The sequence below is a fragment of the Plectropomus leopardus genome, chromosome 21 (genome assembly GCF_026936395.1).
Source record: "Plectropomus leopardus strain MGB_pleo_1.0 chromosome 21, ASM2693639v1, whole genome shotgun sequence".
In the NCBI taxonomy this organism is placed as follows: Eukaryota; Metazoa; Chordata; class Actinopteri; order Perciformes; family Serranidae; genus Plectropomus; species Plectropomus leopardus.
The window spans coordinates 20,792,621-20,818,775 of NC_142196.1; the positions used below are offsets into that span (position 1 = coordinate 20,792,621).

Sequence of the window (26,155 nt, forward strand, 5' to 3'; positions counted from 1 at the left end):
AATTTTAGAATAAATTAAAAAAATATATATTACTTTCCTTTTTTGCTCACATATAGTAGAAATAATATGCTTGCAACTGCATGAATTATATATAAAGTAAAGTATATAGACGGTAGTAAAATTAGAGTAAATAAGGATAAAAAAAGTCTGATTGACATAAAATGACAATATTACATTTTTATTTTATGGTATTTTTGAAAAACCTCTTAAATTAATGCAAAAACATTTTAAATTCAATTTTAATGTCTTTGAAGCACAATGTACTAAACAAACCTTAATTTAAAGAGCGCTTTTCAAAGCAGTGTTACAAAGTGCATGCATTCATGCAATTGTTTACAAAGGAGGTTAAATAAAGAACCGTCATCACGATCTAAATAGATGGATTTTAAAATATTACTTGGAACTGACACATCTCATTTTGACTAAATATTACCTCTTAACAAACTTTAAACTCCTGCAATACTGCCTCTTGGGATTATGTTTGGACCAATTTCAAATTTTGGCCAAAAAAAGACACTGTTGAAATTTGAACTGTCACGTTTGGCCGGATTTGAACAAGCTCACAAATCTGTTAATAACACTCATCAAATTAAGCCTCTCCTCAACAGTGAAGCAGGCTTGTAAACAGATTATTGAACTGACATCAAATAGTGCTGGAGGTCACTTGTCCGCATGCAGCGCCGGTGGACAAAGAGAAAATTCCAGCATGCTGCAGCATGCACATCAATGGATGTGCTGTGGTCGGCAAGACTGTTTACGCTGCTTTGTTATGTAGTAAAACACTAAGTATGATATCTAACTAACACGTGCAGTAAAGTAGGTCAAACACTCAACAATTTGGGGGGGCTTTGTGGCATTATGAGTGGATGTATGTTGATCAATTTGAAGAGGATAAATCAAAAAAGTCGAGTCCACGTTTTTTTCTTTGTTTTATTGCTCAGCAGTAAAAAGTACAGTGTATACTACAGTACAAAAAATACATAATGTTGAACACTGCTCCACCGTGCCACTGAACGTTTTGTAAAATATCCACTTTTGAGCGTGCAAAACAAGAAGCCCAGCTGTGAGCATCCAATGCAGGAAATATCAATATGTTTAACCGTGTCATTCAACATCACTTTTTGAATCAGTGATCTCTGAACAACATCTCACAATGCAGAAAATCTTCAGCGACAATAGAGGCAGGCAGCGTTGATTATTGAATAAAAACCGCAGCGATGCAAAATAAAAACAGATGAAAGAAGGACCACAGGTTCAATAATTAAACAAAAATATTTAAATGCTCTTCTTTTTTTTATTATTTTTTTTAAATTAAACTGCCTCTGTATGTGCTCACAGTAAATATTCAGCATACATTATTTATCTCAGTGTTTTATTGGTCGACATTTTTGACAGCCTCTAACGTGTGGTCCAGCAACTAATTCACAATCATTCAACATTTCAACAAACACGGTTTGCATCGATGGACAGACACGTTATTTATGAAGGGAGACATTTACAGTAGCAAGGTTGGTCTAATTGTTTCCTACAGTGCTGAGAAACTTTTTCTCAAACTTGGCTATAACCAGTAGCCACTCCACGATACGGACAAGAGACAGACAGACAGACGGACAGACAGACGGACACACAGAGAGAAACAGATCAAACTGAGCTGAGAGTGATACAAAGTCTTGTCTGACTTAAAGGAACAGTGATATTTGGTTAAAGGGGGCTCATCCGTCCACACGCACACAGTATGCTTACATGCACAAACAGGGCATTCACACGCACACACTGATAAATATCCATAAAGGGCCAACATAAGGAATTAAGACATCTATGTGGTCCCTCTTAAGAGAAGCTGGTGACACATCAGGGGGAAAGCCGTTTTAAGTCAATTTCATCTCAAAACTGCCAGATGCAATCCCCCAAATATTCAAATCATCAAAATCTGGGCCCGAATTTATCAAACTGCTAAAAATTCAATTGCAGACTTAAAGGTCCAGAGAGTAGGATTTCATGACATCTAGTGGTGAGGTTGCAGAACTGAAACTTATCTTGTGGGCCAAGCATGAAAGAGAAATACGGCGGCTGATGCGAAAAACAGGTATTTGAAGTGGGGCTCTGTTTTTTTCTATGAAATTTTGTCATTGACACATGAAGCCAAAAACGCAGCATTTCCTCAGTATGAAACTACGGATCTGCCCGCTCTGGACACTGACATCAGCAGAGCGAATAACACTCACACCTAATCCAGTTATGCTCCTCGAATGGGAATGAAATGATTGAATCTAGTGGCTTTCCTACACTTTTGAAGTGTTTTTTTTAAGAGTTTGAAGCATCAAATCCCATGTGTGGGTTGAGAGCGAGAAAATGAACGAGAGAACGAGAGATACCTCTACAGCCGATATCGCCAACGCTCGGCAACTCATAATGAAAACAGTGTAAACTCATAAAAAGCACTGCAGGTCAGGGGAGAAATATGTATTTTTGATTTGGGGGTTGTTCCATTAAAGGTTACGCCTACACTTTTGCTGTTTGCCTGATAAAAATGCATTTTTCTTAACTTTTTGGAAAACATTTTAATCCTTGGTTTGGACTCTAAAAAGTAATTAAGGAGATTTATCACCACCGCCTAATTAAATGCATGATTGCAGGATAAAAATTCAAATTTATTCATCTAGATAAACCTTTAAGCTTCAAACACAATTTTGATAAGTTGACTTAATAATGTTGATGATTACATCAACTTAATATTGCGTGCAATTTAAACTCAAATTTCTGTGTTAATTGAGCAAAATCTAAGCTGTAGTAAGGAAATTAAATTGCCTTAACTTTTCTCCACCGACACTAAAATGGCTGGACAAACGTAGTTATGATTGTGTTAGGAACCTGCAGGCCAAACAACTTTATTTTCTTACTTAAAAACTTGTGTTTTACGATCAGTTATCAAGTAAACAATACTTAAACATGTCTTTGATGATAGAAGAGAAGCTCATTCCCCTAAATCATCGTAGTTCATTTGTTGCAAATGATTTTATTATAAGTTGTAATAACTCAAAAAGATTGATGCAAACTGTTGCGTTAATTTTTTTTTTTGTTTTTTAGAGTGTAAGTGTATCTCTCAGTTTGATAAATATGGGCCCTGATCTCACACACAGTATCTCTATTTCCCCCATGAACGTATAGGTGCTATATTCAAGTTCAACAGGCTATAAGTAATTTGGGATTGATCTTAAAGGTAAAATAAAATTACAAAGAACAGCTTTAATTTTTTTTTCATAGCACGTTTCTCTCTCTAAAGCAGATTTCATGTGGCGACACCCACAGTGCACTCACCATCAAGCCACCGTAATGAAACAAAACCACATATACTCTGTATTTTATAAAGACAATAAAAACCTTTTATCACAATTAAGCCTTTTTGTAGAAAATGTACATCAGAAAAATATGCAGGTGCATCCTCATAGTAAATAGTGTCTGTTTACGTCATCTCTTCTCTCAGCTTGTGTTTGTCATATACAGTATAAAGTCTCTGAATATTTACCACATTTATAAAATAGACAACAACAGCAGGGGGAGTAGAAGAGGAGAATCCGACAGTGTCTCTTTTTTTCTGTCTCTAGATGGCAGAAGCTTTGTCCCTGTTGATGAAGAGGGTCTCCTGGCAGAAAGGGTTAACCAGGACCACGCTGCTGCCGCTGTAGTCTCCATTAGGGGGTAGACAGGTGTCGTGATCCTGCAAATGCACACGCAGAAAAAAACTGTTAAACAGCAGCTGTGATTCATGATTCAGAGCGCACTGTTAGGGCTGCAGTCTACTGTATCTATCTACAGGAAGCGCACAGAATAAAATATGGGTTTGGAGCACCCTGAGGCTTTTTAAGAAGATGGTGAACAAGATATCTGACAAAGCTACATGAACAGACATAGAAAAGGAGGCGGAGGGGGAGATGTAAAAGGGAGGGATGATTGTTGACGGTGAGTCAGCAGTAATAAGGCAGTGCTGGAGGAGGAGGGAGGTGTGAATTTGTACCATGAGGCCGTTTTATCGTCAAGATCCGATCAAATCTAACTTCATTTAAGGTTTATGATCATTTCTCCTGGAGCACTGTCATTTATCTAAAGCACCAGGAGAAGCTACGAGGCTGCTTTTCTACAGAGACGGGTTAAACACACAGGGGGGGGGGACAACACCTGGGTGTCACCAGGGGCATCCTACACATGATCCAACCTCTGCTTCCCTCTCCTGACGCCCCCACAGGCAGCACAGGGACGCAAATCGAGCAATGGATGAATAGAAGAAAGAGGTGAGAGAGACTGTGATAAAAACAACAGCATGCAAACATAACAAAGCAATGCTGAATCATAATGAAATAAGGAAGGAAAGAAGGCAGATTGCACATTTAATACTGACTGAATAACGATATCAGTGTTATATACAACCATTTCCACCAGATGGTGCTACCAAGCACTAAAAACGCAGCTGATGCACTCAATACAAAACTAAACGTGTTTTTATTCATTTTTTATGCTGCCTAAAAATCCAATCCAGCTGTATTATATGTGTAATAATAATTGTAAACAATAATTTGTAGCTACAGTCCTTTCTGTTACATAAAGCTCATTTATCTGCTTGTCTCTGTGTCGTTGTATGGAAGCCCATTTCTGCCAATGTGGTGAAAAGATAAAAATACTCTCTTACAATGATAAACTTTCTCAAAATAAGGACTTAGTGTCTCAGAATGATGACAAACATTTTGAAAATAATAACTTAGTATTTTAAAATGAGTTAGTATCACAGAAATAGACTTAATAATAACAAAAAAGATCCTCTCTTACCATGAGAAACTTTCTCAAAATAATGAATTAGTATCCCAGTTTGATGACAAACTTTTAAAAAACATTATTATTATAAACATTATCAAATTACTATCTTGTAATAATGACTTACTATCTTAAAATAATGACTAAGTATGTGAAAATAATGACTTAGTATCTCAAAAATAATGACTTATTATCTCAAAAATAATGTCTAAGTATCTGAAAATAATGACTAAATATGTGAAAATAATGAATATCTTAAAAATTAACTGCTATCTGGAAAGAATGACTTTTTCAAAATAAGAGGAGAGCCACAAAGTCATTATTTAAAGACACTAACTCATCATTTCGAGAAAATGTCTCACTATAATGACTTGCAGGATCTTTTTTTGGCAGAAAGGTTTAAAAACTGTCCTTGTAAATTAAATTGAAGTTGAAGTTTTATCACATACATTTAATGACTGATAGTACTTTGAAATCAATTTACTAAACGTGAAAAACGAACTACTAACGTGTAATTTTAATGGATTCCCTGCAGGGAAATTCTCTTTTTGCTTGTTCCTAAAGAGCATCTCTGTAAATCGTAGTAAGACAGCGTCACGCTTCAGCGGGCCTCGGGGCGTGCTGACAGGGGAGATTGAACATGGACGCTCTTTTGTTGTTTCCGTACGCATTAAAACCTTTCTGCTGACTAATAGTGAAACATCAAGTAAACGTCCCTCCACTTCTGGGTGCAGCTCTGAGCACTAATAGAGTCAGTGTGCCAGTAGTTTGTACCTCACTCTCCAGAGTGTGTATCTCTCTGGGCAGCTCCACGGCGTGCCTGCTGAAGTAGTCCATGGTGATGGCGTTGTTCCAGTAGCTGAGGTTGTTCTCTTGACTTGACGACTTCTTCTTCCTCCTCATGCAGCACACAGTCAAAAGCACAGCTAGAGCGGGCAGAGAGGAAGACGAGGGGTTAGTGCAGGGACTGGAAGAGCTGCTGCTTCAAATATCGTCTGAAAGCGCCCACGCTAGACGCTCAGGTAGAGGCTGTCATGTTTCACGACAACATGCCACTGTTACAAGATAAATACCACCTTAAAACACTGTTTGAGACAGCAACTGGGGGTGTGTCCTGTTGTCATTTTGAGCTATCTAAAAAAAACAAAGCACTCAGTCTCTCTATAAGAAATGTTTAGAAATCATTCAAAAAATCCTTATTCCCAAATAAAGTGTGTTTTGCCTGAGGTGCATCTCTACTGCTTGTTGAAAAATACTCTCCAATCCCTCCTGTTATTATGCTATTTCACTCTCCAATTTAATGCAACAAGATGAAGCCCTGAAGGGTGTCTGCAGGCTGTCGAAAGGCTTTCGAAGAAATGAGGGAGATCACTTATTGAAGCGAGTGTAAACCAAGAGAGTTAGAGAAAAGCGAGGGTTTGAAATGACTAAATTACAGCATTTTATTACAAAATAACACTGCCGTGACCTCGGGGGAAAGTTTCCTTAAAGGTCTCCTGCCTGGATCTTCATTGGGGGTTAGGGATCCCTCTGGGGTCCTCAGAGTTACTGCAGTGGGCCTCAAAATTACTGCTTGATATTTTAGCTTTTAATTATTAAATTATTTCAATTTTCTTCCGTGCCTTTCCATAATGACAAAAAGTAAAAGTTACGTAACAGTTATATACTACTGAAACATATTTTGTTTTATTAATTTAAGTTTACGGACATTCTTGTGAGCCACAATCATGGATGTATTAAGAGGATCTGGATACAGCACAGAGGCGGGGTCCAGTTCATTCTTGTGAAAGCTGCTCAGTAGCGCATGAAGCCAAAAAAAACCTCTATTTCCACGGTAGGAGAGTACCTGGATTTTCTGCATTTAAGGGTCCATGATACTTGTGGACTGGAAACTTGAATGTCGGTCTAAAGAATTTAATCTTGCGGCTCTTTTAGACGTTCCAAATGTTATCAAACTGGATGGCTTAAATCTAGATAGTGAAATGAGTCGTTTCGATCAAAAGAAAAGTTGGGTAAATACTTTTCTTTCAGAGTTACATTAAAAACACTCTCAAATGTCAGAGTGCTATTGGTTTTCTCTCTGCAACAAAGCACATGTAGAACTATTCCTTTAAGTAGATGTTTTTTGTGAAAGGTTTAAAGTCAAGGTCATCACATTCATTAATTTCAAGCTGCTCTGAAATTACTCACAGCACGAGGACACAGGCACACTGATGGCCAGCACGATCCACACAAAGTCCATCCTGCTCAAGCAGATGGTCATGTGGCGCGGCGGGGGGGCAACGGTGGGGCCTGAGCTGTTGCCGGGCGTCCAGGGGTCCTGGGTTGTGGCAGGCACCTGTCTGATCAGGAAGTTCCCGGGGGCTGTGGAGAGGGGCTCCGAGAAGTTCCCCTGAGCGGGCGCGTCCTCGGCCGAGCTGCTGTTAGAGAGCAGCCCTTCGTGTGCAGTCACATTCCCCAACGAATGTGCCACTGGGGTAAAGTCTGTGCCGTTACCTTGAACCACCTGCGCACGCCTCTCCTCAGTGGTGGTCTCGTTGGGTGCGGGTTGGGTGTCTGGGATGATTGTTGGATTCAGTGTCTTGAGCTCGGTGGACAGCGCTGGAGTGGATGCGGTGGAAGTTAAAATCCCAGGTGGGCTCTGGACCGGAGTAACTGCCCCCGCCGTCGGCTCCAGCGACAGTTCATCAGTGGGGGCCTCGCCCCCTGCGTGCACCTCCCTCAGGGTGATGGTGTGGTGTGCGGTCAGCTCTGGGGCGCCCCGTGCATGCTCCCTGAGTTTCAGGCCTGGTGCAGCGTCAGCAGAAGAAGAAAGGGGCGGGCGCTTCAGATCTGGAACATGCCTCTGCGCCGGGTCTGTGGGTTCCTTTACTCGCAACTTCTGAGGCTCTATGTGGTGTGCAGCGAGCGCGTCTCCTCTGTCTGATCCAGAGCTGGACTGAGGAGCCGGGGGGTTCAGAGCTCCCCTGGCAGTAGATTCCACATCTATATTTGGGGCCGCTGTGCTGGGAGCTTTGCTGCGGCTGGCCTGGTTAGTGCTGACAGTAACTGGGTTATGGACTTGAGGTACCCTTACCAATTTGTGCATGTGGCCTCGGTTTACATTACCAGAGCTCGGCTCCTTCGGCTGAGTGCTCACAGTGTTTGGGGTCACTCCATGAACGGGAGCGTCGTCATGAGCCAGGCTGGAAGTTTGGGTCAATTGGAGCAAGGCCAAAGGGTGGAGGGCGACGGTCGGGAGGATGATGTTTGAGGGCTGAGTGCCTCCTTTGGATGACCATTCCCCGCTGCTGGAGCCTTCCTGATGCCAGTCCATGGGGGGAGGTTTGGGGGCAGAGAGGGGGCTAATGTGGGCGGCTGCCATGGAGACAGAGTCCTGGGATGTCTGGCTGAGGTACAGCTCCTGTGCTGATGACACCAGTCCTACTGGCAGTGCTAGGAATGCTAGAACACCTGTAGAGGAAGAGAGACGATGATTAACACATGAAGTTTTAGAGCAGTGATGCTAAACTTACGGCCCGCAGGCCGAATCTGTCCCCCGATGGGGCGCTGGGTGGCCCCAAAATAATTTTTTAATTCACATTAAAAATAAAGTGATTCACACTGGGAATTGTTTTTGTACTTGTACTATACATAAGAAGCCAGAGTGTATAAAAAAACACAAAATAGAGCTTATTTATTTAAAAAAAAAAAGGGCCACTGAAGGATCCCCTGCACACTCTGACAGAGGCTCTAGCTAAGCCATTAATGTCCTAAAATCTCCAAAATGTCCTAAAATCCTACAAATGTCCTAAAATCCTAGAAGCATCATTGAATCCTAAAAATGTCCTAAAACTCTAGAAACGTCCTAAAACGCTAGAAATATCCTTAAATCCTAGAAACATCCTAAAATCCCAGAAATGTCCTTAAATTGTAGAAATGTCAAAGAAATGTCACAAAATCCAAAAAATGTTCCAATTCAAGAAATGTCCTAAAATCCCCAAAATGTCTTGAAATCCAACAGCTGTCTGAAAATCAAAGAAATCTCCTGATATGCTAGAAATGTTGTTAAATCCTGAAAAATGTCCTATCCCAGAATCCTAGAAACATGTACAGGGATGCTGCGACTGGCCCCTGGCCTCCTGTCATTTTGCAAACGTGTTCCCCAAGCAGAGCAAGTTGAGTTTCCCAGTTGTAGAAAATCCTTTCAGCTTCATAAATTATTGGATTATTTCCCTAAAGTGAGTATTTTCAGCATCTTTACATCATTTCTCTCAAGGATCTTGCTCAGCAGAGCTCAACAAGAGCGCAGCCCTTCAGCTGAAACCGACTGCTCACGTTCAAAAGAGACGTGTAGAAGATGTGTGTAGCCTTGTCTCGTACTCATTATGCCTCTCAGCCTTTAATCTACTGAACCGCCGTGTTTTGTTTAACCAAGTGAGTTTTTATTAAGTGCATTACTCACTAGATGAGTATGTACCGTGCATACACGGATGGTTTTTACTCTAAAGAAATTCTTAAAGGGCTCACTCTATCAAGGTCATAAAATAACAAGCAATTACTAGATTCTGTCTCTGCATAACACTTAAAAAGGTAATTTAGTGTCATGGTTCTTGTGTTTCCTATGGAATTTTAATAGTTTTGGTAATTTCCAATACTTTAAAAATAAGATGTCTTGATAGGTCTTCTGACTAACTTTCTGCACAGAGCACACTTTGAGTCAGTAAATCTTAATGAAAAATATGTTGAATTTAACCTAACTGAGCTACCTCATCACCTTCATCATCTCATCTCAAATATCACCTTGTGATTTGCCTTTGTCTTTGTGTGGACATTAAAGGGATAAAAACAATCTGAAACAAATAATCAAGTTAAAAAAAAACATTTGCAGCCAATGAAACTGTTATTTGCTTTATGTTCAACGCTCGACAAAATGACTTGTAAAGATATTATTATAGAGACTAGATTCATGACAGTCATGACGTCAAAATATCGCACTTAACATGCTAAAACCATCTCAGAGAAGCTGACAGATTCACTTTCTCAAGCTCAATCCCATAAGGAGGTTGTGTAGTGACAAGCCATTAGCAGGTGCCTGTGGGGAATATTGGTCCTATTATGTTATCCAGACAGAAAGTCATGGAGGGAGAGACGTGCAAAGGCTTATTAATTTCCCCTTTGCTCCCTCCCCTCCATCCCTTATTGACACTGTTAAACACAGCTAATGTGAGACATTAGTGGAGCTCCCACCGGGCGATTTCTGTGCGTTCAGCTGAGAACAGAACATGCAGTAACACAAAGCTAATATTATCTAAATGCCTGTTTTTGCCACAGGATGCTGAACTGAAAACAGTGTAAAAATATGACACGTTTCTAGCTTATTTTGACTCATATGTATTATACTTTGCTGAAAACATCCAGCTTGCAATAATCTGTGCTTTTTTTTTTTTTTTTAATGCAAATCTGTCCGTAGCACTCGTGCATTCATTCCTGCTGAAAACTTCAAAGGTTCAGTAACTTCCTAAATAGCTAGGGTCTTAATTTTTACTCAAACAGGAATAAATTGTGCATTCATTGGGACTATTTTCTGCTGTGGAGTCAAACATATTGTAGGAGTGTTTATGGCTGCATGACAGAATATATGTGTGAGTGACATCGAGACATTTTGAGGAGCCCCCAAACAGCCTGTTAAAATTAAATTACAGCGTGTGTTATCGTGATAAAAAAGGAACATGTCACCCAGTGCAGCAGTGCGGCTCATTGATGTGTTTAATTGTGTTTTGGTTAACAATGGCGCTCTGCAGCACAGAGGAATGAGCAATATCACGCTTTGGATGCACTTTTTTTGGGGGGGATCAACTCATTGTTGGTTTTGCTTTTTTCATGGGATTTGTTGACACAAAGAAAAACTGCATTGTTTTGGCGTTCATAAAAACCCTCGAAAGCAACACTCATAGAAAACACACAGTCTGAAGCCACTAATGTGACCTAGATGTCGCGGACATCGTTTAACTATGAAGCTCAGTAACTATGGAAACCAAGTTTCAATTACCAAGAGAGGCTGAGGAGATGGAGACGGGAGAATAGGTGAGAGAAGAAATCTGTTGAACGCGTCAAAAGAAAAGGGGACAGAAAGGGAGCGAATATTTCGGGAAGAGATGATTTTTAAAAACCAACATGCCCAGGCGACAGTAATCTCAAATTTACTTGACACAGAAATCTTCTCCATCCGCTTTCCTCTTTGTTCACGGGGGGATTTAAAATACACCACAGCAGAACCCCAAAGCACTGACTATTTAAACTGAGCCTCTGAATCATTAATCATATTCCTCCATACTCAATCACACAGACGACCAGGATGGAGGGTCCAGGCCCTGTCCTCCATTAACCACGCCTGTCACGTCTCTAATCCACCGAGCCCACTCCAGACTCATATCTGAGGAGATAACACACATGGCCGTCCGTGATTTATGACCGCTTGTCTCTGCTAAGATGATCCTTTAGGCAGGGAAATGGAACACAGACAAACCCGAGCTATCACAGTTTAAGTATTTTGTCTTTTGTTGATCGTCTGTAATGTGAATAGTGGTCACATCAGGACAATTTCGGAGGGTAAGGCCCTTTGAGATGCACACAGGACATGAGGGACTGTTTGTTATTTATGCATGGGCAGCGGTGGTGCAAATACAGGGAGGCAAAATAAAATACGTCAAAAAATATGTCCATTTTTTTTTATTTTGACAGTTGTTTTCATGCACTTTTTGTACTTTTCCTATGCAAAGTAATGCTTTAAAATATGTACATATCCCACGTAATAATTCCCACATATTTTGCAAGGTTGCAATCATGTGACCAATGTGCTGATGGCAGCAAAGAAAAACTGGTCCCAGGGACTTTTCTGAGTAGACCGATGTTCAAAACCGAGGAGGTTCCTTAATATAACTCAAAGTTCACTCTGTTCTTAAACCTAACCACAGTAACTTAACTAACCTAAACCTCATTTTCGTTACTTTATATTTAGGATGTAGGATTATTCATGGGAATACAAACTGTAGTATGAGGATATGTTGGGGAGGGACATATGACTTTAAATGGCTGTATTTTATATTTATCTAGAAACCCTCTGAATCCCATATCCAACAAGTGGGTTTGAAAGGGATGCTTTCTCTAAAAATTAAACTTTTTATCATGGCAAAAACTGTCAAAAAATGAATTATCATCGGATTTTCTTTCTCAGTCTTTCAACACATGCGCAACAATGGCTTCTGTCATCAAAATCACTTGATTCTACACATCTCATTTAAAATTTCCCGAAAAATGTGCATGACAATCGTGAAAAACCGAGGCCTTTGACAACTTCAGGATTTTGTCTTTAACTTTCAACTTTCAAATATTAAAGGATAAGTAGAGTCATAATTTATTTTCCATGAAAAGCAGTTAAAAGAGATAATAGAGGAGGATGTTAACAATGCCGTGGTCTGGCTTGAGTCATAACTTCAGTCAGTACCCAAAGCTATCTGTCACAACCTGGCAACCCGACGCTTTGCTTCTACTTAATAAAACATAACATCCAGACTCCTTTTCACAAATTTATATCAGAAATGTGCAAACTAACTACCCTGGCACACAGACAGGAACACATTCTTCTGATTTGTCTGACTGATCAGTTAGAAAAAGCAGCATAAGACGTGCAGATTCACCCTGAACCAACATGGAGATTAATATTTATTATGGGACTTTGACTGCAGTTTAGTCAGATTATGTTTTATTAAAGATCACATCTAAAATGTTGAAGGGGAGAATCTGCTTTTTAAGAAAGCTTGCACTCAGACATCTGACTGCACATACATTCATAGTGAGAATAACGCAGGCTTTTCTCCATCAGACGTTGTGTTAGTGTTCTGGCATTTATTAGTTTGGTTTGTGAGTGAGACTCCTTGCTTCACTTTAGAGCTATTCTAATCTGTATCAGCATTTTATTTAGATTTTAATAATATTAAAAAGTGCAAAGACAGTGTCAGCATGGGAGGAACTTTTACTTTGTAAAACCTCAGGGAAATATTTTTACACGATGAAAGGGAGTGACAATTTCAACTTATCTCACATCAGCACAGCCACTCAAGCTGCAGCTCCAGTGACTTTGTGAGTAGGATGCATATTAGTGACTAGAGGGGCAGGGCGGATGTGAATTGAGACGAATTGGTCGCGTATAGTGGGCATGCAGTGTTGGTTGTGCAGGGCTAGAAAATAAACTTAGAGATTATCACAGGAATAACATGAGAAGTTGTGTCATTGCCTCAAACTTTTTGAATCGTAAAAAAAGAAACAGAAGGCTCATGGGAGTTTTTGTGCTAACACTACTTTTTAAAAAATGCTAACATTAGTCATGTGAGAAGATCTTGTGTGATTTTAACTGAATTTCACATTTAAAAAATGTGCAATGTTAGCTACAGCTGACAGATACCAGTCAAACTTTTGTTACAGTAATTTTGCAGGTTTCCAGCGAGTTGATTTATCTGCGTAACAGACGTTTCTGCTTTGAGCCTTGGAAGCTCTGCAAAGACTTCAGCCCAGTCCACACTAAAAGATTTTTCAAGTGTTGAATGTGAGCGTGAGTGGCCATCCGTCTCTATGTGTCGGCCCTGTGACAGTCTGCTGACCTGTCCTGAGTGTACCCGGCCCCGCGCTCATTGTCTGCTTGGACAGGCTCCAGCAGCTCCAGCAGCCCCAGTGACCCTTAACAGGATCAGCAGCTAAAGATAATGACTGAATTAAGCGATGCTGACAATGGGACAGACCCCACACAAGCAACACATCGCCAAATGATAAATTTAACAGTTTTGTTCTTATAGTGTGAGGAGCAACAGTTTACCCAAAACAGCACATCGCACATTAACAGATTAAATTCATAAACAACCAGAGTCCTGACTCTCAAAACCGGAAATCTTGCGTAATTAAACGCGGTTCCAGAGGTAACAATGATGGCAGACAAAAAACAGGAAGAGCTACTTGATAGTTTTTGCACTAACAGGAAAATCTGGCAACCTCAGAGCTTTGCTGATGATTTTTGGGAGGGAACTGATTAGCTAACCTTTTCAGTTTTGCTTTTACTTCTTATTAACTGACTATTTATTTGTAAATTTTAGTCTGTTTTACTGTTTTAGATGGTGTATTATTTTATTATTTTTAACATTTTAATCTATTTGTGCTGTTATCCTTTTATTTATCTTTTATTTACTACTTTTCCAATATTTTATTTATTTATATTACTTATTGTTAATAATATATTTATTTATTTTTACATTTTATCTATAGGTTTTATCCTGCCTGTGGTGTTTCGTCACTTATGGTAGCCTGCAACTGATGAAACTGAGCGTCTTGTGTTGGCCTTAGTGGGCAGACTTAATAAGGAAACAATAAATGGGACATGGAGATGGAGTAGCATGTCCAGCAGCAAAAGCTTCTTCATTTTTCAAAACATGCTAAAAGCAGAAGTCAGCAAAACCTGCCTTAAAGAGACCAGAGGACACAGAAGAGTCATTCCTAAATACTGCAAATATCAATATACAAGCCGTCATGACATTGCAATGTGTTTCCACCTCGATTGTTTGTTAACAAGAATCCATCTACTATCACCAAAACAGCATTATATTGCTGGATTTGTGTGTGTGCAGGGATTACATAAGTGTCCGTGTGTTGTTACACATGCACTGTGTTGCCCACTGAGGCAAATGGGTGTAATTTGTCACAATGGCTGTGCATCTGGCTGATGGAGTGAGAGCGTAAGCGGGTTGAACGCAGACAGAGAGCCCGGCCTGGCCGAACACAAAGACATGCAGCGGGGGGACGCAGGCACAGCGAGTGAATTAACTAGAGAAATGATTGAAAAGGCCCGAGAAGTGAATTGAGCTTTATGAACATCCATTATTGAGTTGAAGCACTGGGAAGAACACGAGAAAATTGGATGGAAAAGGGGAAGAATAGCGAGGTCGGACAGGGTGGGAAAATGTGCGATGAGGAGGCCAGAGGTGTAGAGGGCTGTGAGAGAGGGAGATGTGTGGGTGTTTCATCAGTGATAAGACATGAACAAAAGCAAAAAGGTTGCATTGGACACATTAGAGCTAGGACCGAAAAGGACACTTGGAGAAAATAAGGTATGAGAGATATGAGAAAATAGGAAGCACTTTATTTTTTAAACATTTGTCTTGCTCAGCAACACTTGTCTACTCAGCAGGATTTTTTTCACCATTCTGCCTGTTGGCTGTTTTTAATATTTTCTCTCACAAACACAAAAAGCTCCCACAAAGGGAGCGAATTCACAGTCGTGATGATGCAAAAGAAGAGGCAAACAACGAGCGTTATCTAAATCTTTGCTCATAAGAAGACAGCAAAATCGGTGTGTTAAATTTCAGTGGTGAAAGCACTCAGGTTTCCATCCAAATGTAACGCGATTTTCACCTCAATTTTCAGAAAACCGGCAAAAGAAAATGCGAATTTATGCACTTTTCCATCCACTACTGTTCCCACCCAGGACTTTTTATGTACAAATTGAAACTGGGTTCAGAGGTCCTTTGATTTGAGAGAAAAAAAAACAAAATAAAGCTTTGAAAGTTAAAAAAAAAACCCAAACTAACATATAAATTGGTTTACGTCATTGAAAGTTAAAGCTTAAACGTTTACATTTCGCTCAAGAAGTTAATTTGATATTTATTTTTACTCAGCATTGGGAAAAGGCGACACTCTGCTGTCTTCATGTGTGTCTCCTGCAGTTCTGTCACTGTCTCAGGCACCACCTACACAGCACAGTGTTCGCACATTCAAGTCTTTCTCTCTTTTTAGTGGTTGTCTGCTCGTTTCTATAAAGCCTGCTACTCTTTTCTCAGTGTTGCAACAGTAATTTAAGATATACTGTGCAACAAAAAAAAACAATGTATTGACTCACACAGAAGTAATCCCTCTACGTGATCGGTTATGACCCACTAGAAATGTGTTTTGGTGCATCTTTCTGCAGAGACTCTGCCTTCAGAGTTTTCCTCTTCTTTCTGTTTTTAGTATGTTTATGAGTGTGGAGCACCACAATGTTCAGGTGAGATCAAGGCTTCATAAAAAAGTAGCAACCAGGTGCTAGACCATAAGACAGAGTGCTGAAACAAATAAAGCGAGATATAAAACCAAACTTTTACTGGCGAGCGGGTCTACAGATCCACAATACTACATATTATACCTTTAACTTTGATCCGTATCTCAAACTATGCCACGTTGGGTCCTTGATTTTAAGGGAATTGTGCTTGGAAAGCCCTTGAAAAGTCCTTGAATTTGATGTTTAAGAGGGTGTGAGAGCCTTGTTGAAAGTGTGGATAAAAACAGGTGTATAGAAACACATTTATTGAATCAAAGGTCTTTCTCCTTGTCTGGACTGGAGTGCGACACACTGTTATCACTCACACCAACCTGTTGCCCTTACTATCTTTATCACCCAGCTGATCGTCTCAGAAAAGAACATGCTAATATTGTGGAGACAAACAACTTCCCGGGTGAAATTACTGTGAGATTATGCCGCCATTTATTTGACTAATGCCGCCTGTTTTCCATTACCTCAGCTCAGGGTGTTTGTTGGGAGGGACAATTTATGCAGGAAACCTGCTGAATTAGGGCTCTTTGAATGCATAGGAAGCCGGTGACATTCGTTGAAGTCCTCCATTGATGCCATCGGGGACATCAATAAATCATGTAGCAAAGCAGGATCCTGCGCACTGATCCAATGCAGGCTTTGTCCCACCAATCATTCATTATTAGACTCAATGTCAGGGGACAGGGGCCAGAGCGGCTGTCACTGGATCTAAAGTTACACTGGTGGCAAAATAAAAAATAAAACATTTACTCCTGCTGATGAAATGAAACTTTTGGATCCAATCATATGCTGAGAACCATATTGCCCCGGCGCACTAATCAATCATGCTAGAGCACTTAGTGTGTGGTATGCAGGCTATCAGTGCTTATGCACTAGCCCGGCTGCATGATCAATCCTGAGGAGGGGGGCTGCCCGCTGCCGTGGAGGGTGGGGATATTTATCTTTCTTTCCAGGGGTCACCTCATGCTCCAAATGATGTGGCTCGAATGCACGCAGACAATCTGCCTATGAAGCAAGAGCTGGAGCTCGCCTGCTTGTGTCGCATCATCAGCGGGCAGCTGGCGGTGGCACTATTCGAATTGGAGGCTCGACAGAAAGCCAAAAATAGGAGCTGCAAAATCATCCATCAATAAGGCTTGTGACGGTTCGTCAGGCTGTACTTCTGAGCTGTTACTGCTCTGTCATCTCCCTGCTCAGGCAGCATGACGGGGAATAAAGGAAGAGCTGTGTGTGTAGGGAACAAAATGCAGACGTCCAGCAAGAAGCTGACCAAGGTCACAAGTATAAAGTTATAAAAGTGCAACTCAATTATACAACCTGCAGTTATTATTAACACCTGACAAATAGCATAATGGTATCCAGTAATAAAACTTTTCTTTTTAGTGTTGCTCTGCATACTTATAAAATATTCAAAAACTGTTTTAATTTTCATTTTATAATCATGAGGTCCAGCGAGTACAGATAAAAAAATAGCCTTTTAGCAAGTTCTGGCATATGTAAAGTTGTTTGTTAATGTTTATTAATGTGCACTGTTCCTGTTTATGTAATTAAATAGTAAAAAATAAATATATTTTAATATCTTATTGTATTTGCTTTCGGGGGTATTGTCTATGACCAAGCACAGTAACAACCTGGATCATCTGCACTTTAGAGGAATTAATTAAAATATAAAATGAACTGGAATGATTCATTTCTAAACTGGACTTCCTTTTATGAGACATTTTTAATCAAACACTCAATGCAGCTCAATCACCAGGAAAAATGTTGGTACTGTATGTTTCCACAAACCAACAATTTGTTACATTTGTACATAATAAAGTCATGAATATGGTGAAACTTAACATTTCTACAATGCTGCGTTGAATAAATGCTTGAGTTTAGGCACAGTTAAGGGTTATGGTTAGTTAAATATTGTGTTTTGCCTTAAAATATCTGGTTTTGGGGGCAGAATCTAAATGAAGAATGCTAAAGAGCACCTAGTTTAGTTTTAAAAAGCTGCTGTAAACACAGCAATGATCCGCTCAAACATTTGGTTTTATTGTTTGTTGGTCTTGAACAGTGGTTTGCATGGATCAGAGCTTTGCAGCCAATATCCCAGCAGGAAACGCACTGATGTCTTGGTAAAAACAACCCCTTTTTCATGGAACTTTTTCTGCTAGAAAAACAGTTGTAGATCTAAAAAAAACACATTTAGTGGCTGAAATGCTGCTTGAAAAAGAGCAATGGGTTCTCCAAAACACCCACCCTTGGGAAGCTGCTGGAAACACAACATTTAATTGCTTAAAAACATCAGGTTTTGTTTTTTTGTTGGTCTCAAACAGCTATTTGCAGCTTGGCAGTCACTATCGCAGCAGGAAATGCAGCGATGTCTCTTTAGAAACAAACATTTGTTGCGGTACTATCGCTGGAAAACAGCGATGGGGTTAAAAACCACCAATGCTTGATGGCTAAAGAGCTGCCACAAACACAATGTTTGATTCCTAAAAACAAAAAACAGTTTACTTGTTTGTTGGTCTCGGACATTGGTCTGCAGCTTAGTGGCATCTCGCCTTGGAGTCACACCATCCACCATCCCTTCCACTGTCTCATGACAAAGTTAGCTAAAATACTACGTCACTTTAGCATTGTTAATATGTTACATGTTAAGTGTGCAAGTGTGTTTATTTATGACTTGCAGAAACATAAAATACTAACATTTTCTTCTGGAAATTTAGCTGCATATTATGAAATACTGGTGTGGTGAAATACTTCTTTAACTGCACAACATATACTGCCCCCAAGTCGCTCTAAATTTACAGAAAAATGCAGAGAATAGAGTGTCCTCAATAGTCCCGATCAAGACTTTGGTAGTCATCTGTCAAAGCCTGACCTCCATGCCAATATTTCTTTTTAAAATGAACTTAAACTTTTGTCAGTTTTCAGACACCTTTAAAGTTTTTTTGATGGATATGTCTGACCTACAAAACCACACTGAAGGTGAATAATAAAAATAGCTGTCGGTATGTGTACTATCAACAAACATGTCAACGTGTCCTTGAGTAAGACACAAGCTTTCTGCCTTTGGATAAAAATCCTGAACTTCCTGCCTGAGATGTAAATGTAGAAGAACTGAAGGGAATCACTGTATGTCCACCTCATTATCTAAAAGGATAAACATGTATTATTGCTAGTTTGGAGGCTTCAGGGCAGCAAACCAATAATTAAGGACGTCCTCCGCACCACCAGCCGACCCTCCATGGATCACATTTAGCCCCGTTTATGCTAATCACAACCACTCCTCAGCAGCGGACAAACCTCGGTGGGATTCCCCCACAAATCCCTCAGGGCAAATGGAGAAGGCTTTATCTCCAGCGCTCATCAGAATACCAATGAGCCTTTATCACATCATACTGGCACACACACCGCGGCTCCGCTCCCTAATACAAAATGAATTCATATCCCACTTTCGAGGATAAAGGCCGACAGACCCAAATCAAAGTAATCATGAGCCTTAAATGGGGACTTTTGTTGAAGGTGGTCCAAACCTTTAATTTCAAGCTTTGACATGCCGTCAGAGCGAGCCGCAAAAACAGATCAGATCCATCAGCTCCAGGCAGACAAAACCTTTTATCAGCAGGCTGACTGGAGGGCTTTCTGACTAACTGCTGCTAAGATTGGATTATCACGCCTGGACAGAGCGCTATCGGCCCTCACTCACTTCAATGGACCCACTAACAACAGTACTACTACAGAACTATTAGTACAATGACCTGTACCATAACATACTGCTGCTACTACCATTAATACAACTAATAGTAGAACTACAGTACGACGACTATCAATACCTGCACCTTTACTACACAACTAATAGCAATACTGTTGTTGCTACCATTAAGGTTGGGTAGTATGGCCTTGAAATAATATCATGATATTTTGGGGCCATATCATGGTAAACGGTATACATAACAATTTCTACAATCTCTTCAAAAGATTCATAAATGCTGAACTGGGCAACAAAATCATATGTCACGATATGACAAAATACAAAGATATTGTTATTGTGACAACATTTTTGGGACATGACTATTTGTTCTTGGACAAAATATTAACACAATGAGATTTTTGATAATCATCAGTAATGTGGATTTAATGACTCAAGTGGGTGAAAGCAAGTATTAGAACAAGTACAGCAGTCTGATAAGTTTAGAGAGTTATGTCACTTTACTGTACTGCAGCATTTAAAATCTGGAAAAGGCAACACTTGTTTCATATCATGATATATCCAAAATCTTAGACGGTATGTGGTCTCATACGGTAATGGTATGTATTATGTATATTGCCCAGCCCTAGCTACCTCTACAAACACTAATGCTACTGCAAGTACTATGACTGCATGTCCAACTGCTAACACTGTTACCTCTACTACCATTAGTACTATTTCCATAACGACAATTTCCCAAAGTCCAAACATGACTACCAGTGCAACTTTACTGCGACCTCACAACATGTTCTCATCCCAACTCGATACATGGAGCGGCTCTGTCACTGACCTTCTGCGTCTACTTATGATATTTTAAATATCCTTCAGCGTCATCTGTTTACACTCCGGGATGTCGTTGCAGTGATGTCAACAAACGCACATACATGGTGGGATGAAGCAGCGCAGTCCTTTACACAACAGCACATGGCAACCAACACGGACTGACACGATGGTCGGGATTAGACAACAAAGTCATGGACGGTCAGGTTTAGGCAGAAGAGGCACATGGTAAGGTGTAGAAAAAAACCCCAAACATGCACATGGGAAGTGAACTCCGGACTCCCACACAAAAGTGCAGAAGTTAGTTCTTCGTGGGACCCATCCAACTCCCCACCCTCCATAAACGCACTCTCACATTCATTTGGGCTTGCAATTGGCTGGATGGACATTTTGGCGTGAACTCCTCCACTCCGGATATCGTTACTGTGCAGACTCTGGCTCCAGTCACCAGTGCAAGATGGCAGTGACCATATTTGGGAAATTTTTGCTTCACTTAGGCATAAGTGGAGGCGTATCGTCCATCTTTATGTACAGTCTATGGTCACCCCATCAGAAGCTAAAAGTGTCCAGCTTTTTAGTTTAGTTTTTCAGTTCATGTCACCGTCTTCTACTGAATATGACATGTAGCCCATTGGAAGTCCAACTTTTTAACACCACAGCTATCAATACAACTGCTGCTGTTGCTGCTACTACTTCTACTATCATAAGTCAGCAACTACTATCAATTTAAGTCCAACTGCTAATACTACACCTGCTAATACTACTATACTGCCATAGGGTACTCTACTACCACTACAACCTGAACCATTAGTACAAATATTACTGCTAATGGAAGTCCATTTTCTAAAACTAATGCTACCATTAACTGCTGCTACTGCTACTACTACTAATATCACTACTACTAATGCAACTGCTAACACTACTTCTGCCTCTACTACTACCAAAACAATGAGTACAAATATCACTAGGCCACTATTATAAGTCATACTGCTAACACTAATGCTACACTGCTACTTCCATGACTACCCTTACTACTACCACTACTAGTAATGCTAAAACATGGGTACTACAACTGCAAGTACAACTGCTAACACTACTACCTCTACTTTTTTTTTTACTACCACTGCCTCTTTCATTATTATTGCTAATCACTACTACTGGGCTACTACGGCCAGTGGAAAACCTTTAGGAGCTTGAATTAGTGTTGCAGTCAAGGTTAAACACGCAGTCTCTATTTTGAATGGGGGGTACTGCTCCTGTACTTCATGACTGTGTACTGATGCATAGGCACTGTTCTTACCACTACAACTGCTCGTCCTCCTCCTCTTCCCACTGTCACTGTGACTCACTTGTTATGGAAACGATAAAAAAAGGGAGGATCTGCCATTCTCACCACATTGTTTGTGTCTAGTTTGTAACTGCATACAACAGACTACAAGATATTTCAATGACAGCATTTGTTGTCGTTGACAGTTAAGGTTGTCGAGAAGAAAACAACAAAACAAGAACTCAGTGGAAAGCTACAAAAACTGGATGAGTCAGGTGGTCTTGTCATCCATTTCACCCTGAAAGGAAACAAATGATTTTCCTTCCTGTTACCGTTTGCACTCATCTTTCATGAATGTAGCCCTTCCAAATTAACCCTTAAAATGCAGCATAAGAAAGCTTATGTCCAGCCAGGTTTTTAGACACATTTTACAAACCATTATGTCTTTGAAACATGAGTACAATGGTGTGATTTCTTTCAAAATCATGGCAAAAAAAGGCATTGATCAACTCGGCAAGAAAAGTCCCACAAATTGTAAAAAAAATTAGTAAAAGGTGAGTTAGAAAATGACCTTAAAACCTGAAAATTATTTTTTAAAAAAGCGGGGAGAATTATTTGAAAATTAGGGAAGAAGGTCCAGAAATCTATATATATAATTATTTTAATTCTAAATTTAAAATTGTGTTCATATATTTTTTTTAATTTTCTGCACTTTTAAAAATCATTTTCTTGTTTGTTTTTGTTTTCTACTTTTTTGCTTATTGTCAGGTAATTTTCTTGTAACTTTTTACTAGTTTCTTTCTATTTTCAGGCTTTTTGCATTTTCCCCATGTTTTTGAAAAATATCAAACCAATTTGCTCAGGTTTTAAATGACACCATTTTTCTTCATTTAACCCTGTGAAACCTGAACATCACTTTTCTTGTGCTTTTTCCAGACACCTTTCTCAAGTGTGAGCTCTTAAAAAAAGATAGGAAAGAAGGTAATGAGGAACTTGGTAAGAAATGTTTGACAAACTGCAAGAAAGGGTAAAATGTCTAGTGAAAAAGGGAAAAAAAAGGGTTGGGATTTTTTTCCCCAATCATTATAATTATATGTTGAAATTATGTTAAAGAATAATTATAATTTTGAAAACACTTTTTCCAAGTCTTGTTTTGTGCTGTTTTTTTTTTTTTGTTTTTTGTTTTTTTAACTAATTTTTTATGTAATTTTCTTGTACTTGTTACTTATTTCTTGCTTTTTTTTTCCTGGTCATTTTTTCTTTTGTGGCTCATTGCCTTCTTCCCAAATTTTTGAAAGAAAACAGGCCAGGTCTCAAAGGGCTAACAGTTCTTTCATGACTAAATTTAAAGGTGCAAATACAGATCCCTCGTGAGTTCATCCTCATACTTGCATATATACGTACGTCCTGGGTGTATAAATAGAGTGCCATCTTAACAGTAGCACAAACAGACAAATTCCTTTGGTTTGCTCCTGGGTGTGTTCGTCTGCCACTCTGCGGAGAGCGTCCGTCCCGTGGGGGGAAACAGACAGATAGGGCACATCCTGTGGACCGCTGGAACCGTCGTGGCTGAGCAGGACTGGATGGGCGGAGTGGCGTGGAGGCGGAGCGGGGCGGGCACTACAGATGTGAGCCCTGAGATAAGCGAGGAAAGCTTTCGTAACAGGATAATGGCTTCCTGTTTGAATGCTCCGCAAATTGTTTGTCGGGTTATGGCGGCTTTGAACAGAGACGCGGTTATCTGAGGATCGGGCGGACAGAGAATGCGAAAACAAGAACAACAAAGACTCCTAGTGCTGTTTACTGGGATAATGATTTAGCTGCCACGATTGTGACAGCGGCACAGGATCTAACAGGAAGGAGAAATGTTAAACAGGAAGTTGTCTGGAATCTGAGGAGAACACTGAATCGCAGGCCTGCAGTTAACCCTTTAAAACCTGGAGTGACATAACTTTTCTTCTGTCAGATGCCTTTTAAAGGCATTTTAACCTTTGAACCCTGAGCAAATTGTGATTTCTTTCAAAAAACATGGGAAAAGGCAAAGAGCAACTTGGAAAGAAATTTCAAGAAAAATTTAACAATGTCTAGGTAAAAAAAAAAAAAAAAAGCTAAGGAAAAATGTCTAGGGAAAAAGCGAAAAAGCTAGGGAAAATGTTTAAGGAAAAAACAAATTAAAAAAAAAAAATATTAAAATTACATATTTACAAAATTTTAATTAATTTAATTTCATTTCCTTGCTTTTTTACACATTATTTGTCATTTCTTTATGTTATTTTTTTCTCTTTTTTAAACATTATTCAGGTGATTTTCTTGTACTGTATACCATTTTTTTTTTGCAAATTTTTAGGTTATTTTTTTCTTGCGTTGCTCATTGCCTTTTTTCATGTTTTTGAAAGTAATTCAGCTATTTTGCTCAGGTTTCACACTACCAATGTTTTTCCCAAAGATTTCAAACATTTTGACTGTTCCTGGCGGCTCTAAAAAGACCGCAAACTGTTACAACAGCCCACTTTAATCATACGAGACATGACAAAGTCAGATTGGGAGGATTGCTCAAGCCTTGTGTACTCATTTACACTTCACACCAACTGGTCTTTCAAGGAGTTGGCTTCAAAACACAATTTGAAAACAATTCCCTTACTCGTCGGGCTCTTCTTCGAAGGCTGAGCTGCCAGACAAAACCTAATTTGCTAGAAACAAATAAGTTCTCATTCTTTCAGGTGTATTATGTCATCATAACATATTCACAAGTAGGCTACAGAGTGAGCACTGACAGGAGAACAAAAAGAACACAGAAGGAGACAAAAGAAAAAGTCTTTCTGCACTGACACCCGTCATGATGCACAATCATCCATCTCAGTTCCTTTCTATCTGCAGCATCTCTTCTCTTGCCTGCAGCCTGAAGATGTTAAAGGGATAGTTGTTTTTGTTTTTTTTAAGCGGGGTTGTATGAGGTATATAGGCACGTAGGCAGTTGGCAAGTCGATCAAATGTACATTTTTTTTCTAAGTTTGGTTTTAATTAGTTATTTATGCTATAAAAAGGGGACCTGACGTCAGGATTGACAGCTGTGGCTGCAAACTGGTGTGCTCGCCATCAACGGTGCTGCTGAGGCGTGTATGTGCAGGAACTCCGCCACCACCAGAGAGATCATTACTGCGCACACACACGCTTCAAATGACATCACAAGCGTAAGATGGCAACATAATTAAACGGGATATTTTGGCCTCTATTTTGCAGCAGGAGTGAGTGGAGACGTGTCGTCCATCTTTACATACAGCCTGCGGACCATTCTGGCTGTTGACAAATGTCAAAAAGTTTTGTTTTAAAGCTCAGCAGCAGGCAAAAGTTTGCTTGATTTACTTTTTGCTAAAAGTTCATTTCTGCAAAAACAGTGTCAGTTTAAGTTTTTATTGCCTTTCTCTCTCTTTCTCTCTCTCTCGCTCTCTCACACACACACACAAACATGCACACACAAGTGAGCATGTTGGTGGCACCAACAAATTAGCTAGATTGATTAAGAGCGACAAAGGGCACTGCAAAATCAGCTTCAACTGCTCTGCTTCAGCTGTGCAGCGCCTGACGACAGTCGACCAAATTTTCTGACAAATTCATCCAACAGTCCAACAGAAACAAACAGGCTCAAATCATACAGTGAGAGCCATGTTTTAGGAATCTAAATTATGTTTTTCTGCTGCTTATTCCTGTCTGTTTCTCCAAACTTGAGGCATGCCGACCGTCATCTACTGTCGGTATTACACAGACTATGGATAAGTACCTCACACAAACTCTTCCAAACAAATCCAATCTATCCCTTCAGGGCACATCTCTCTCCTGCAGATGGCTGGTACACAGACAGAAATGAGAAATGTCTCAGACAGAGATCTCAGGTGGGCCTTTTTAGCTCTGCACACTGTAAAGAAACCCTGATGGAAGTGTAATGTGCCCGAGGAAATTCAGGCCTCAGCTGGATTTCAAACTGAGCAAAAAAAGAGAGCATATGCTTTCAAAGACTGGATCTACCTGGACAAAACCAAAGACAGCCTCTGAAATATGGTCTTTATATAAACTCTCTACAAAACTAGTTCGTGAGACCTCCCCCTTTTCAGATTAAACTGCTGCAAAGTGACCTCGCTCCACCTCTGCTCAGCTTAAAGCACTTCGCTCTCAACAGTCCAGTCTGAGTTTATCACTTCTGGGGGATTGACGCAGATTTGTCAGAGACAGCCTTTGGCTCTGCTGCCCCGAGGTGGAGCTCGGGGGGTGCATACCAGATATCATCAGCGTATTTAGCTAACCGTCAAGGCGCCCAGTGGGTCCCGATCTGACCTCCACGTTCCATATTCATGTGACATTCTGTGCTGGTGTCCTGCCAGAGCTGTGTACAGAGCCCCGATCCCGTCCTCTGAATCTAAAGCAGCGGCACAAACTATGACAAGAACTACAGGGATAC

The 26,155-nt window shown here is 40.0% G+C and overlaps 1 protein-coding gene across 2 annotated transcripts in view; it reads right to left on the reverse strand.

Moving 5' to 3' along the window:
• Positions 1–912: 912 nt before the first annotated feature.
• Positions 913–26,155, reverse strand: part of tmem108 (transmembrane protein 108) — a 60,657-nt gene continuing 35,414 nt past the window's right edge. For both annotated transcript variants that reach the window (XM_042510636.2, XM_088071837.1), the window contains exons 3-5: positions 6,997–8,259; positions 5,581–5,732; positions 913–3,718 (exon numbers count right to left, since the gene is read on the reverse strand). In XM_042510636.2, coding sequence (XP_042366570.2) covers positions 3,602–3,718; positions 5,581–5,732; positions 6,997–8,259 — 1,532 coding nt within the window. In that variant the 3' untranslated portion in view covers positions 913–3,601. The remainder of the gene's footprint in view (positions 3,719–5,580; positions 5,733–6,996; positions 8,260–26,155) is intronic.